This window comes from Myodes glareolus, chromosome X (assembly GCF_982192425.1).
Source record: "Myodes glareolus chromosome X, mMyoGla1.1, whole genome shotgun sequence".
NCBI classification, from domain to species: Eukaryota; Metazoa; Chordata; class Mammalia; order Rodentia; family Cricetidae; genus Myodes; species Myodes glareolus.
The window spans coordinates 123,207,433-123,223,767 of NC_142053.1; the positions used below are offsets into that span (position 1 = coordinate 123,207,433).

General features: G+C 42.2%; 1 protein-coding gene across 33 annotated transcripts in view; it reads left to right on the forward strand.

Moving 5' to 3' along the window:
• The window catches only part of Tbl1x (transducin beta like 1 X-linked), a 161,071-nt gene extending 145,173 nt beyond the window's left edge, over nt 1–15,898 (forward strand). For all 33 annotated transcript variants that reach the window (XM_085685030.2, XM_085685035.2, XM_085685028.2 and 30 more), the window contains 11 exons: nt 24–156; nt 502–643; nt 933–996; nt 1,093–1,190; nt 2,219–2,279; nt 2,770–2,891; nt 5,343–5,417; nt 5,848–5,975; nt 8,109–8,274; nt 11,497–11,598; nt 12,561–15,898. In XM_085685030.2, coding sequence (XP_085541156.1) covers nt 24–156; nt 502–643; nt 933–996; nt 1,093–1,190; nt 2,219–2,279; nt 2,770–2,891; nt 5,343–5,417; nt 5,848–5,975; nt 8,109–8,274; nt 11,497–11,598; nt 12,561–12,587 — 1,118 coding nt within the window. In that variant the 3' untranslated portion in view covers nt 12,588–15,898. The remainder of the gene's footprint in view (nt 1–23; nt 157–501; nt 644–932; nt 997–1,092; nt 1,191–2,218; nt 2,280–2,769; nt 2,892–5,342; nt 5,418–5,847; nt 5,976–8,108; nt 8,275–11,496; nt 11,599–12,560) is intronic.
• Nucleotides 15,899–16,335: the final 437 nt, after the last annotated feature.

Consider the following 16,335-nt stretch of genomic DNA (forward strand, 5'->3'; position numbering starts at 1 on the left):
ATGTTTTCATGTTTGTTTGACAGATAATCATTCAAAACCAATGGAAATAGATGGGGAGGTTGAAATTCCATCAAGCAAAGCGACGGTCCTTCGGGGCCATGAATCTGAGGTGTTTATTTGTGCCTGGAATCCTGTTAGTGATCTACTTGCTTCTGGGTAAGGATTTGGGACAGGAATGCATCTGGGTCTGGAAGGGGCTTTCTGGCACAGTTCTTGAGGAAAGCACACGTTTGCCGTATCTTCTTAATGTGTACAGACTGAGGAACAGGCTGTTTGGTGTACCTTCTACTGTGGTGAAGCCAGTGGTCCAGCTGTTTCTTTGTCGGGTGGGGAGCAAGGCAGACATATCTCAAGTCAGTAAGCAGAAGAGGGGGATAAGGATATAAATTGAACAAGAGGGGTGGAAAAGACAGAGCACATGCTAATGATGTGAGACCTTGCACACATTAGTCCCATTTCCCCCTTTGAACCAGAACTAAACACTTCATGTTGGTTTTGCAGATCTGGAGACTCCACTGCAAGGATATGGAACCTTAATGAGAACAGCAACGGGGGCTCCACACAGCTCGTGCTGAGGCACTGTATACGCGAAGGTGGACACGACGTTCCCAGTAATAAGGATGTCACCTCACTGGACTGGAATGTAAGCAATTCATGTATTTAGATGATTATACAGCTTCCTTCCTGATGAAACATATGCAAACAGAAGGAAGCAGACAGTTCTGTCTCAGCTTCCACCCTGGGGTGTTGGTATCAGGGACTCATGATCAGGTCCTAGTGGACAGATCGCAGTCTGGGGATGGGAAATTGTTCCCATCATTGTGAGCATGTGTTGCCTGTGAGAAGGCTAACTTTCACACAGCTCCATGTGGGAAGGAGACCCAGGAAAGTACCCAGATACTAATATACTTTGTCTTTTTTCTGTCCCCCAGAGCGATGGGACACTGTTGGCAACAGGTTCCTATGATGGCTTTGCAAGAATATGGACAGAAGATGGTAAGTTTCACATCCCTCTTGTGTTGAATAAGATGGACTTTATGAGTGAACAGTTGGTGACTGTAAAGTCATCATGTCTGTGTTTTCCTATCTCAGGTAACCTAGCCAGCACCTTAGGTCAGCATAAAGGCCCCATCTTTGCCTTGAAGTGGAACAAAAAGGGGAATTATATTTTGAGTGCTGGTGTAGATAAGGTGAGTGAGTATCAGCTTTTAATGCACCCCTTTTAGCTATGGATCTGGATTTATTTTTAGCCTGTTGGCTTCTTTGGCAATATAACTCATTTAGGTTCAAATTTCTCTGGTTTGATCTTACTGCTGACTTTGAACAAAACAAAATACATAATACATTTATGTAAATTCATAATACATTTACTTCTGTAGACCTTCATTCAGAATGTGCTCTCAGCCCAGTGATAAAAAGAAGAAAAAAATTCTCCAAATGTTGTATTAATCTAGGCGGCAGTAAAATGGAGTTTGTTAATCCAGGAAGCAGTTTCTGTGTTGACTTTAATTCACTAAACAGTTCGTAATCACAGACTCTTTTTCCTTCCCTTGGCTAAACCTTTCCTCACCTGATAAACCACTCTTTCCCATTATAGATGGCAGAATTCTCTGAGACCCAATACAGTGTCATACTTCACAGAAACTCATGAGGCTGACTCATTGTTTGATTTCTCAGTCCATACTTTGGATTTATGGCGGTTCCCCTATTCCCCCAGTTTATAGAGTGATGGGGGATTGTTGGAGATGTTCGTTCCTGTGGCACTCCTTTGGAACAGTGTCCAAAGGATATGCGGGTGTGCCTTCTGAACTGTTACTTAATGGTTTTCTAGGTTTGAAAGCTGAGAGGAAATTCCCATCAGTTTTGGTAGATTTCCCACATACTGGTGAAGGCTGCTGTGTACTAGTTACTTTCATTAATGTGACATTCGCATTATTGAGTGTGAAACGCACATTAAGTCTTCGCACATTAAACGCACATGTACATCATAGACTTAGGTCAGAAATACAGAAATGACAAGTGTTGTATAAATACTTTACATTCTTGCATGTATAAACGATATCAGTTTGTCTATACATAGGGATAAAATAAAATACGTTGTTAAATTTATTTCCTAGAAGGAAAGGGGGCTGGTTGTGTTTTCTTTTATAAGACATTCTTCTAGATAATTCTTTGAGAAGAATAGTAACTGACTTTTCCCTCTGTTTGCGGAGTACAGACAACAATAATTTGGGATGCCCACACAGGAGAAGCCAAACAACAGTTTCCTTTTCATTCAGGTAGGTTTGTTGTTGGGGCTATACAGAAGCAGTCCCAGGAGTTTCTTTCTTTTTAAAAATTTGTTTTTATTTAAGCTTACATGGTATTGTATAAGAGCGGAAGCATTTCAAGAACCTTGGGACTAATGTGAAACAAAGTAGTGGCAATAACAAAATCGGTGTCCTGGCCAAAAAATAACTGCTACCTCCCTTTTACACGTAACTGGGTCTGTCCCTGTGTTTTTTGTTTTTGTTTTTGTTTTTGTTTTTTTCCTCTTTCATCAAAAGGTGGGGTCTCTCTGCATAGGCATCTTAATGCTTGTAAATTGGAAGGAAAGTATCTTTAAGGTCTATGAAGGATGGTTTTCATGGTTTCAGTAGAGCTAATTCACACTGGAACTGGGCATTCCTGGTCACTAGACAAGACCCCTGGGTGATGCTTTTGTTTGCATTGCCAAACTCTGTATTCAGTTAATAAAGTGAATGTCCTCTCTTGCCTCTTGCCGTGCAGCACCTGCCTTGGATGTGGACTGGCAAAACAACACTACCTTTGCCTCATGCAGCACAGACATGTGCATTCATGTGTGCAGGCTTAGCTGTGACCGCCCGGTCAAAACCTTCCAAGGACATACTGTGAGTAGCAGTTCTGATCCTCAGAGTTGGGAGTTGTAAAAGTGTGATGTAGGCGCCATCTTTTCAGTGAGTGCATTAAAAGTTAACTGCACAGGGGAGACCACTTGATCTACCATGCTTTGCTGCTTAGAGTCGTAGTGCCTGCTGTGAGTGATGGAATTAACCCAGCTGAAGTTTCAGTGGTCCTGGGAATACCTCAGAGTGGCTTTCTGCTAACCTCTGTTTTATTCTGAAGCTGTTTCTCTTCTAACTCCAGTCTGTTTCCCAGTTTTTAATAGGGGTACCCATTTTATGTCTGATTTTTGTTTCCCTGCTTAGAATTTACTTCTCTCATACCCTGCCTTCTGGTTCCATAAATGATTCTCACTGATGCTGAGTGCTCTACCTATTTGGGTTCTGAACCTGTTACTTCCCAAGACTGTGTGCAGGTTCTAGAAGTTTGACTTGAGATGCAAAAGGACAGCAAGAAAGAAAGCTCTACTCCCAGGAAGGAAGCATGGGGCATTTCCATGGGGAATTGCAGATGGATCAGCTAGAGACAGACAGGTCATGTAGAGATTTGCCTGTGAGTTTTCTCTACAGCTGCAGTTAGTTGAAGACATACACATTGCCTCATTTACACTCAGGCTCACAGATAGGCACACACTGTCACATTAACCCTCTATGCTGCTCTGTACTCACACCCTTCCTCTTCCCAGCTTCTTCCAATTTCACACCCTTCAAAACTTGGTGTCCTTACAAAGGGGATCAACCACAACATTGAAGTATGAAGTTATTTAGAAAACAATCTGGTGTGTGAAGCTGTTTGTTAGGGCAAGACAGCTGACTTGGTTGAAGAGGCAGTTAACGGCAGTAGTGTTCTCAAGACCCCTCTAAAGAGATCCCCTAGACAATAAATTCCACTATCTTTTCCTCTGCCCCTTGCTCTGCATGCTGTCCCTGTCAGTATGGTGGAGCTGCAGGTGGCCCTTGATATAACCACATCCCCTTCTTCCTTCTGTACCAGAAGCCTTTCTCCTCCAGTCTTGGGGTTTCTGATACTCAGAAACAAAGAAAACCTGACAGTTTCCTTGTTGTATGGTCCCAAAATCCAGCTTGATAAACCAGTGGGTTTTAGTGGGGTTACTAGCAGAAGTAGAAATGTCTCAAAGACAGCTGCACCATCAAAACTCACTTCAGTATGGGTGATAACCTTTTGAAAAGTGAAAACCTGGAGCTCAGTGTAACAACCATAGACCCTCCCTTTCTGTGTGGCTTGATCAGTCAAGTAGCCTGTCTTTGTTTCTTCTAGACAGTTCAACTGACCTCTGCTATTTCCAGGGACCTATGTTTATCTGAGAGTGACTCAGCAGTCTTTTCTGCATGTATACACTCTTGTGATTGGAGGTGATGGGCTGGTGGATCTGGTTAGTGTCAGGGACTTCCTGGAGATTTTTTTGAGTTGCTCATTTCTTGTCTTAATGAGCTTCCCTGTAGTATTTCATCTTACAACTCCCTGAAAACATCCTGTCTTAAGAAGTTTCCCTTCGAAATGGAAGTTTTTAACTTCAGAGGAAACTGCTACACAACACAAATCCACAAGACGATGGATTTTATTTCTCAGTACCTTTTCTTGACTGGGTGTAGTTTCCCTGTTATCTTTGTGCATTTGGATGGCATGAAACCTTTGCCTACCTTTACCTTCCATCTAGCAAGTTACAACTGTTTCAATAGAGTGATGAAGAGGAGCTGCTATATTAAAAGCACAGAAAGTGATTATCAAAGTTCACTTTTAAAAACAAACAGTTTTAACCCAGTGGTGGTAGTGCTGCACATCTTTAATCCCAGTATACAGGAGACAGAGGTAGGCGGATCCCTGAGTTCAAGGCTAGCCTGGTCTACAGAGTGAGTTTCAGTACAGCCAGGGCTACACAGAGAAGGCCTGTCTCAAAAAAAAAAAAAAAAAAACACCAAGTAATGAACGAATAAATGAATGAATCAAACAAACTAGCTTTAGCTCTGCTTGATGGCATATACCTGTAATTCTAATTAATACTCAGAAGGCTGACAGAATAGTTCCAGACCATCATGGGATACATAAGGAGGTCCTTCCTAGCCTGTACTGCATCATGAGACCCTGTCTCAAGAAGCAATAAATAATTGATTTAGTTAGCTGTGCTTGTTGTATGCAAATTCTTCATTTGGCTTCCTTAATAATGAAATTTCCCCTAAAGAAATATGAATATAAGTGTGGTTATTCTTTTGTAATATATATCAGTATTTTTTCATGAATGAAAAGCAAACTGAGGGAAGAATATGGGTGTGTTCTTGTGTTGTGGTCTTTGATATCCTGTGAACTCCTGAAAGTCCCTCTGCACTGCAGCGCTGGTAGCATGCTGCTGCCCCTGATGAGTGCCAGCCTTTCTACATAAAGACTCTGATTTCTTTGTGAAATGCTGTGCTCTCTTGCAGAATGAGGTCAATGCTATCAAATGGGATCCTTCTGGAATGTTGCTAGCCTCCTGCTCTGATGACATGACATTAAAGGTAATGTTGGTTTCTAAAGGGATGAGGTGGTTAGTCCTATGCAAATCTTTCTATGTCACACAGCCCTTTATACCCTAATCACCTGGACCGTTACTTTGACATTGTCTTTTCTCCTTGGTTTTCCTGGTTTCTAAACTAAATGTCTCGTTCTTCTATGGAGTTTTTGACATCTGGGGCATGATTCCTAGTGAGAGACTTATCCTTCCTATGGCCTGTCCACCAGCATCCTTGTAGATTTAGCTTAACTCTGTGCTTTGGCACATCCTTACAGCCACCTGCTAATGTGCCTGGCTGACTGCTTGCTGGCTTGTGAATATCTCCCAGACCTGCTGCCTAAATGATACCTTAGGTGCACTAGAATGAATGATATTGAGCCTTTCTTAATTAGGGACACAATATTAGCTCACACTGTTACCAATGTCTCTTCCAGATCTGGAGTATGAAGCAGGATGCATGTGTCCATGACCTCCAAGCTCACAGCAAAGAGATATATACCATCAAGTGGAGTCCCACAGGACCAGCCACCAGCAACCCAAACTCTAACATCATGTTAGCAAGGTAAAGCAGGGCAACTTCACAGCTCTGTCTGCTTCCTGAACGTAGCTTCACTCCCTATTGCTTAGTGAGTAACTCAGATGGGAAGACTCACTCACACTTAGAAATAGCAGGGTTGAATCCCTTCCAAACTGAACAACATGGGAGTTCACTGCAAAGGGGGCCAAGGACATGGAAGTATAACCTCCCTCAGTATCCATGGAGGTGGTTCTGGGACCCCCTGTGGGTAACAAAATCCATAGATGCTTACTTCCCCTTTGCCTACAGCCTCTAAGTGCATTCCTCTGTACTTTAAATATCTCTAAATGGCCTGTATTACCCATAAAATGAAAATGCTATATGAGTCGTTCTTAGACTGTAGTTTAGGTAAAAGTGACCAACAAAAAGGTCTGTACATATCCAATACAGTTTTTATGAGTTTGGCTTGGTTTGTTTGAGATGGAGTCTCATGTAGCCCTGAGTACCTGGAACTTGCTATGTACCACTTCCTCTGAGACATTAGAGTTATAAGCCTTCACAATAATGCATTTTCCCCTTCCCCCTCAATGGTTTTTTTATCCACAGTTATAAAATTATGAATGTGCAGGTATGGAGGGCTGGCTTACTAGAGTGAAAGTTTTTAAGGCAAAGAGAGGAAAATAAGAGTTTGGCTTGGGGCTCAAGTTTGTTCTTGAAGCTCCATTCAGGGCTATGGTACTGGAATTTTGACTAGAGATAAGTGATTCCCTGCTTTAGCCAAAGGTGACCCGGATCTCTTAATGTTGAAACTGTTGATTAACTAAGGCCCAGAAGCAAGGGGCCAAAGGTATCTCATCCAAACCAAGTCACTTTGGACTTTAGACAACAGAACTGTTGTATCCTGATGCATGTTAAAGTCCAGGAAACATAACAATCCATTCTTGGGCTTTTGGTGCAGGGGTGGAAGCTCTTGCCTTGTGCATGCTGGACAAGTAGTGTACCACAGAGTACACACCATCCCTCCTCTTGGTAGTTTAATGAGAGCATTTAGACAGATGAACTAAGGCCATTATGAGCCAGAATCCAGGACTTTGAGAATGATCTGGAAACCGTGATATGAATCTTAGGGGTTTGAATTTATGCACTTAGTCTGGACAAGACCAGACCCCCAAAGGAAAGTTTGGTTTCTAAGGAGCAATGGGAAGCTTGGTCTGTGTTGTTCCAGAGGCTTGAGGAGGAAGTGACAATAGGTTCTGCTGTAAGGTAGTAGTCGGGTGAGCAGCCTTTCCTGGCAGTGAGAACAACTTTGTGGTAAGTGTTCAACCAAAGACTGTCTCCAAGAATAGATGGTGACTCTTGATTATACCTCAGTGGTAGGTCACTTGATAGGCGTACACATCACCACCAAAAACTCACACAAATAACTCCAAACACTGAGTGACTGAACTAGAAGAACCCCAAGGTCTTAATTCTCCTTTTTTAATAATTATCCAAAAACCCACTTGCATATCAGTGATGTAGTACTACATGTAGCGGTCATTTTTAATGACTAGGGAAATGCTTCTTTCTATCACATAATACATATCAGAAACAAATATATTATCCTGTTAAAAGAACAAAAGGACACACTGAACATTGTGAGACCATTGGAGATGTAGAAAGCCAGGCGGTAACAGCTATGTGATATGTGGTGTTCTTTTAAATCTGAAAATTATTAAACTCTGTAGCCCTTGTCACTGTGGTTCTATATGCACGTGTGGGTTTAGATTTTCTTATGTGGAAGTGCATCTTTACTCAGCTTTTAAATTTTTTTTTTTAGTTGTACCTGGCTGGATTTGTAGTTGTTCAAGCAGGTATATTATAAACAATGATGGTGTTTTAGAAAGGTTAGTTGAGTAGTATACAAAAACATTTTGTGTTCAGAGGTGAGGGAACTAGAGAAAGAAATGAACACAGTAGCTAAGTGGGAAAGTACATATCCAGCTTGTACAACGTCCTCAGTTCTGTTTGGTGGCAGCTTCACTTTTCTCTGGAGAGAAAAGGCTCACTAGAATGCTCCCTTGAAGCAAATTCAAGTATGTTTCAAATATTACTAATAGGCAGTTCGCATGAGATACATCATAAAGATCTTGAAAAACCAACCCATTTCTGTGGTTGTTTTCCCTGCCGTCTTCCTAGTGCTTCATTTGATTCTACGGTTCGACTGTGGGATGTGGAGCGAGGCGTTTGCATCCACACACTGACCAAGCATCAAGAGCCTGTCTACAGTGTGGCATTCAGCCCTGATGGGAAATATTTGGCCAGCGGGTCCTTTGACAAGTGTGTCCATATCTGGAATACTCAGGTAATGTCTTGACTTCCTGTGGCCAAATCCTTCCTGAAAGGCGTATTTTCAGTTCCTGGGCTGGCAAGAGGGCTGGGGGAATGAGATATTCAGGAGTGAGTAGAGCGAGCCTTCCCATGGAGATCACAGATTCTGTGTAGTCATCTGTGTGTTCCTCATTGATGTAGGGTCTTCCCTACCTACAAGCCTTGAGTCCTTTGGATTCTTTCCATCTGATTTCCAGCCAGAACATTTAGCTTGTCACCTCAGGAGCATTCTCTCTTGGAACTGCTATCTTCAGCTGTCTTATCCTGGCAGGGACCTACTTCGTGTTAGAGAAAAGGCATGACCTAGTTTTGTCACCTTAGAAATGCTGCTGTTTGTGGGAAGGCCCTGTACGTGGCCTTTATAAAACCTTCCCAGGGAGACACTGCAGGATAACCAACTTTATCTTCCTCTTGTCCACTGTCGAACAACTCAGAGATAAAGGAATATGAGGTTTGGAATTTTAACATTTGAAAGTGTTATTTATTTAATACAGGATCTATGAATACTAGATTGTCATTTCAGCAGGGACTGAAAAGGGAAGGAGTTGGAATCAGTATAGCCACTGAATATCTCTGGCCTGACAAGGATGAGGGGATTCTGATTATCGAGTAGAAGTGGATGAAAACTAATGAGGTAGAATGGGTGGAAGTATGACACTGGGCAGTTCTTGGTTTTCTTTTTGGTGCTGGGAATGCAATGTGTAGAGCCTTGGAGGTAGCAGGCAATCGTTCTGCCCTGTGCTACGTCTTAAACCCTTGGTCATCATTCCTATTGCAAAGTAGTTAGGGTAAGTTACTGAGAAGAAAAAGCCAATTTGTTAGACTTGAGGAGAAGTCAATGCCCCACCTTTTTCATTCATTTTTGGTTGGTTGACATTTAGAAGGATATGACTTCTTAAGTTCATGCCCCTATGTGGTAGGGGAAGCAGTAAATAAGCCATGTTCTAACATTCCACAGACATTTCAGGGACATACCCCAAAAGTTAGCAGCATGTTTCCGGGTATGCCAATAGATACCTGTCACCTACCTGAGCTATATTATCAAGAAGCAAAACAGAATAAAAGGTAGAAACGTGTGCAGGAATAACATCCTCATACAGAGAGAACAGATTTTGCTAGTGATAGCTCACTTTGAAAGTGCCAGCAAGATGAAAATGCAGGTGCTCCTTAATATCTTTGAGGGATGGCTCCCCCCCCCCCCCGGGATACCAGAATTTGTGCAGCTCAGTTCACTTGTTTAAGACAGTGTGGTATGATATATATGTAGAGCTGATGCACATACACATTTACTAGGTGACTCACAACATCTGGTACAATATGACATGAATATTATAAGAATAATTGTTAGACCATTTGGTTTTCTTATTCTCTCCTCCCTCCCTCCCTCCCTCCCTTCTCTTTCTCTCCTCCCCTCCCCTCCCCTCCTTCCCCTCCTCTCCCCTCCCTCTTTTGCTTTCCTTTTCTTTTTTTCTTATTTAATACTAGGGATTGGATCCAGGGTCCTAAAACTCACTCACTGTACAGCCCAAGTTGGCTTAAACTTCGAATCCTCCTCCAGCCTCTGGAGTAGTTAGTATTGCATGTTGGCTTATTATATTGTAGGATTTTGGGGGGCTGGGGTGGGAGGTAATTGTGAAATGGACCAATGGTATTAGGTTCATATTGAAGGGAGCCAGGGAGTTAATTGTTTTGAGACATCTTAAAACCCACATTAATCCTCTTGTTATAAACATATATAATACTGTTGATTTTCTGTTGTCCATAGCCACAACGTTTACTACCCTTTATTTTTCTATGTAAATTGAAACTAATATTTATTTCAATGCATTTTTTATTATGCTTTGCTAATACTTGCTGTAGCTTGATAATGGTAAATATATGTATTAATTATAGCAAGTAAATATGTGTATGGCATCAATACATTATTGTTGTGGATAAGAATTAATGAATAGTTGGTGGCCGCTAGGGTTAGTGACTGTATAAGTCTTAGTTCACTGAAGGAATACAGCTAATAGAATGAAGCTGTACCAAAGGGGGATTTGTTAGGCCATGGGCTGGTTAGTCTAACAATGGCTGTCTGATCACAAAGGAAAGGCCAAGAATCAATCTGGTAGTTGATCAAGCCACTAAGCTGGATGTCTCAGCTGGTCTTCAGTCTACATTAGAATTCTGAAGACATAGGCTCTATTACCAGCCAAATAATGACTTAGCAGCAGGATAGATAAACTTGCCAGTGAGGGCAAGGAAGCCAACAGCAAAAGCTTACGTCTTCCATGTCTTTTTATGTGGGCTGCCTCCAGAAAGTGTGGCCCAGATTTAGGGTGGCTCTTTCCACTTCAAATGATCCAATTAGGAAATTGCTTCACAGGCATGTCCCTGATGCTTGGGTTTTAGTTGATTCCAGATATAGTCAAGTTGACAACCAAGATTAGCTATTAAAGAGACCTCTCATACATGCTGTATAAAGATAAGCTGAACTGGCTTAGTCAAGTCTAGAGAAACCTTGCCAACCACTAACAAATAACACAGCACAAATGTGTGTATTCATCCTTCCAAACTACATATTCAAACTTATGGGAGTTTTAAGTTCATGACATGCTAATGCATTGTCTAATTGTTGGTAGGCTGGGGGTGTGCTCATGCAAGTACTCTGAGGAGGAGACAGATAATCAGAACAGGAACTAGGTAGGGACTGGAGTAGGTGGAAAGACCTCAGCCCAGAGGACTGAGCCAAGCTCTAGGAAGGAAACAAGAAAAGACGACTTAATAAGATGGTGCTTGGGTAGCCATAGAGGCTAAATAACGACTTAGCAAAGCCACTGGGGAAAGCAGGGAATGTGGCTTAGTGGTAGAACTCATGCTTATCACCCTGTTGTCCCAATTTTCAAATCCAGCACTGAATGGTAGGAAAAGGTCAAGAGGAGGTCATGAGTTAAAGCTCCCCCTCTGGTAGGTATGCATCATCTTTTGTGCTCCCAAGTGCCATGAGACGTTGCTGGGCATAGTCATGACTAGCTGAAATGTGGTGGCAGTTCTGTGGGTGACAATAGATTGGTGTTCATGAAAATTCCTTAACTTTTGTGTTCTTGAAAGCTTCTTGATCAGATAGAGGTTTATGGAGGAAGAGTGCCCCCTTTTATTACTGTCATTTTGGGGACCTCTTCTGAGTTGTCATGACAAATGCTTTGCTTTTCAGAGTGGAAGTCTCGTCCACAGCTACCGAGGCACAGGTGGCATATTTGAGGTGTGCTGGAATGCTCGAGGAGACAAAGTGGGTGCCAGTGCTTCGGATGGCTCTGTAAGTGGCACCTCTGTCCTGCTGGGTGTTAGGGGTACAGGGCAGCCGATCCCTGATCCAGCACTAGATCCTTTCAAAGGCCTTGTGAGACTTCTCTGTCCTGCTGTGCCTTATCACCTAACAGGTGCTTGGTTACCACATACTATGTACATGTGCAGGCATGTCTGTGGGAAGGAGGCTTCTCTTTGGGTTGAAAATGGCCTTGTCTTTGCCCCAGAATATTAGTGAGCTTGATTATTTTTAGCTGCAGTGACTCTACACATAAGTATGTACCCCAGGATATTAAGGAATATCTGAAGTCATATTAGGTTGCCACTACTTTGGTGCAGGGCACTATTTACTGATGGAGTCAAAGGATGCTGGTAAGCCTCTTACAATGGTCTAGATGCCCCACTTTGGCCAAGAAATATCTGGCCACAAATATCATTAGTATATAGGCCGAGAAACTTGTGCCTATTCCGTTGCTATGTGAATGTTCTGGCCAAACATCATCATGACAAGCCATAGCTTTCATCAGATAGGCCTCCTGGTTTCTGTGGATCTTATTGTGGTCCACTAGCATGTGTAATTTTTAATTTGCCTCTGAACTTAAGGTTGCAATAACTCTAGGGTGAGGTGCAATTCTGGCTGATGAACCGAGTTATTAGTGTGGCCTGAAATCTTTCGTTATCTGCTCCATCACCATGTAGGCATCCTATTTGTGACCCTTGCTGGTGACCTTAGTTACTGAGTTCTGGAATGGTCCATGGCTTGATTTTTCCTTTCCCTGCTCTTTGCTAGAGTTTGGTTGTTCGGATGTTCAGAAACTAGCCTGTTTCTAGGGTCTCTCTCTCTTTTTGACTCTTCCATTATAAAAACTTTACAAGCATGAAGTTGGTAGCTAGACTGTACCTTGCCAACATCTGACTGAAGGCACCTGATATTATCTCTCAAAGTAACGGACATTTTATCTTTCCTTCCAGGTCTGTGTTTTAGACCTCCGAAAGTAAACACAAAATATAGAAAACCATTCTAATGGACCAGCAGTGAATGTGTGGGATTGCAGCATCCTTCCTATGATGGGCTCTAAACTGTGTGAACTTGACTTGTTCGAGTCTACTTGGAAATCACCTGTCCCTGGCCACAGGATTCTTCCCCCCCACCCCATCCCTAATCTGCATCCAGAAGTTTAAAACACAAACAAATACAAAGTCATACACATGGTTGTATCACAGGAATATGGTTTCCACCTAAAATGTTCAGCTGGGGAAGGATGAAGCCATCAGCTACATGGTGCATGGTTTGGTTTCCATCCAGAACAGGCTCTAATGACTGAACAGGGAAGGAAGAACATAAAGCTGTGCCAAAAAATAAAGAAAAGGTTTAAAAAAAAAGAAAAAACAAAAAAAACCCACAAAAACAAAAAAGAAAAATGCTGTGATAAACCAAAAGGGAGGAAAAACCTGCCCCTTATGGTATTTCCCTCCTATCAATTTGGATACTACAGTTGCTCTCCAAAAGACCAGTTTGTACCAATGAAACGTGTGACTTTGTAATCCCAACGCTGTATTTTCTAGAACCTTCTTTGGTGGTTTTTCTATCTGCTAAAATTCTGTGGTCTGGGGGCCTCCCACCTCAGATGGATACTGTTTTTGGCTTATTCTTTCTGTCCTCCCTTGTTGTCCCCCACTCCTTCCTCTGATGTCCTTGCTCTGGTGTGGTCTCACTTTTAATGAAATCCTGCATAGATATGGCCACATGCACACAACGGATCTTTGATGGACAGCACTCTCCTTCCCTCTCATCCTACCCCTTCCCATCGCTTACTCTCTGTCCCTTTCTCATAGTTGCTTCACATTAGGTCCCAAAGGCACTTTCAGAGCATAGTAAGTGCTTTATGTAAGAAGGCAGGGAGGGGGACTTTTTACAGAAAAAAAAAAGACTTATAAGAGAAAGAACCTGGAGTATTTTTTGAAAAAAATATTTTTATGTTAAAATGACTTTAAAATCCTAAAATGGCCATCAGACATAGAGAGTTTTGTGAAATTCATATTTAAGAGACTAAGAAGACACTGGCAGAGTCTGAGGTGTCTAATTACCCCTTTCCCTTCAGCTTCACGAAAGGCAGTTAGGAAAATCGTGGATTGGGAAGCGTCCTATGGAAGAACAAGGGAATTGTTTTGGCAGCTGGTGGGGAAGAGCCTCACCGGTTTTGGCACCAAGCAGAATGCTGAATTGTTCGATGCACATTTACTTCAGCAGCCAATAGGAAGACAGTGAAGAAGCCACACTGACCAACAGTGTGGCTCCATAGCACCTGCCAGCTACTTCTTTCTCACAGCAGTGTAGCTACAGATGGGCACTTTATCAAGAGCGTGCTTGGTGAATCTTGCAAAACCAACCCAAGGGCCTCAGTGCCACTCAGTCTTGTGAAGACAATGAGTATCAAGGGAGACTTTGAATCCTAAAAATGAATTATGACCCAAGTAGAATGTCATAAATCATTTCTGCCCACTTTACAATTTCTCTTACAGAAGATTAGGACAAAGCTTTAAAAACAATGAGGAAAAGGAAGACGTTTTTTGGGTTTTTTTTTTAAACAATTTTTTAAAAAACTAAATAAGGAGTTGTGTGCCTGGTAAAGTTTGCCATCATTGAATCAGGTGACCTTGGTTTGCGTTTTGTCATAACTTGATACAGACTTGTTTTTTTTTTTTTTAAATTAGTAAAGGGGGATAGATAGACCAGAACGGGGCTGGGCCAAGTCAGTGGGGCTGCAAATGGCAGTATACAGGGTCCAGTCTACAGCTGAGGCAAAGTTGTTACTTAGAGGAAAGTATCCATATATGGAGCCAAAAATCAACCAGCAGGAAGGTGAGGCACTTCCTCCACAACAAACAAATGTAAGACCAAGAACATGAATTGGCCTCTGCTTTCACATGTAAATTATGTGAGCCCTCGTATGCAAGTGTTGTGTTATTGAGTTGAGCTGTGTGTTTGGACTCTGGCACCTAAACACTTAGCAAAGAAAGCCTGAGTTCTGTGGAGAATTTGATTATAGCAGGTGTCTCTGTGGATATGATGTTTCCTGCCCTGAGACTGCTTTAGCTTTAGAATATAATTTTGGAAGTCCAGTTAAATCCCATCTTTCTTCCCCAAATTTCTATTCATCTCTATAGAAGATCAGCTGTTAAAATTCAGCCTATTGTAGGGACATGGCTGTCATTTGACAGTTCCACAATGCTAAATGATGGTGATGGGTAAATGGCACATAAGGGGTTTATCAGACAATCTCTGGGTGTCCAGGCTACACCCACCCAGATGAATCTGAGCCACATAAGAATTATTATTTTGGAGTCAATGGCTGTGAGACTAGGACAAAAAGTTCAATCTACACAAGAAGAAACCTAGAGACCATTTACTTCCCTGGCCTTGCAGCAAAACATGGACAGGAATTTAGTGCTGGCCACAAGGGGACCAAGCAGAAGAATGCAGCCCATACCCCTGAAGTCCATCCCCATAAAACAGTTAAATCTACAGCTGTTTCTGAAGCGGCCAGCATTTGGACGCCATCATTTGCCCTGCTGTCACAGGGCATGTGCATCATCTTTGTGGTGAAGGGGTGGCCCTTGTGTAATGCTTGTTACCTAACATTGTTTATAACTCCTAAAACATTGTGAGGAATGGTTAAAGTCTTGTGACCAAATTCAACCTTGAAAGCAGTGTAGTGACATAGCAGCCTTTACAGGTATTTTTCCTTGAGTTTGAAGTAACCACACACCATTCCCAGCACATCAGGATGCTGCCTGTAGAGGACCGAAGGGCCAGATGTACATTACAAGGTTCAACTCTCTGACCCCACTCAACACCATAGGACTTGACTTTTTGTTCTGTCTAACTAAGAAATAGATCATGGAGCCAAGTGAAGTGCACTTTGTCACATGTAAGGATCTGCTTTGTTCCTTGTTGCTTTTCCCTTTTCAAACCTTTTGTTCTACCTTTCCATTCTGTTTCTTGTCAAATGCATAAATGTTTGTTCCGCAGCTCACTGAAGTTTTGAATTCTGGCTTGTGCAGTTTTTATTGTCTGTGTCAGACGTACAGCCAGACATGGTCCTCTTTCTGCATCTTCCACATTCTGTTAAGCACCATCAAAACTCCCCTCCCCTTTTGTCCTCTATTCCCCCACTCCCACTCACCCCTCACGCTCTTCAAGAAGAAAAAAGAATCACCTTGTGTGTTGTAGCTCATTTGTTTCAAGAGAGAATCAACAGATCATATTCAGTGTCTTGAATAAATTGCTCTATTTTGATATTAGAGAACATAGTGGCTGTGTTTTCTTTTTGTTCGTTTCATCTTGCTTGGTATCTCTGACATCTAACACATGAAAGAACAATGTGAATGGCTTGTCTTGTTTTTATGGCAGGATACCCGACTAAACAGTTTTAGAAAGGAAAGATTTGTTTTGGCTCTTGAAGAAGGCACAGTCCATCATGGTAGAGAGGTTGTGGTGGTCTTGGGCCCCATCTGTGGTGGCAAGACTATGAGGTGGTATGCCTATCTCTCCATAGATCAGTAAGTGACACAAGCACCATAGCTAAATCAGCTACTAAGGCTTCTCAACCTCCCAAATGTGAGGCCATCATAGAAAGGGGGGAGCTCAAAGCCCCGCCCCATGGTTAGGGGGATATTTGAAGCTCACTCAAATAAGGGTGAAGATCTAGGACTTTGATCAGATGAATAGGTGTGAAACCCCCTT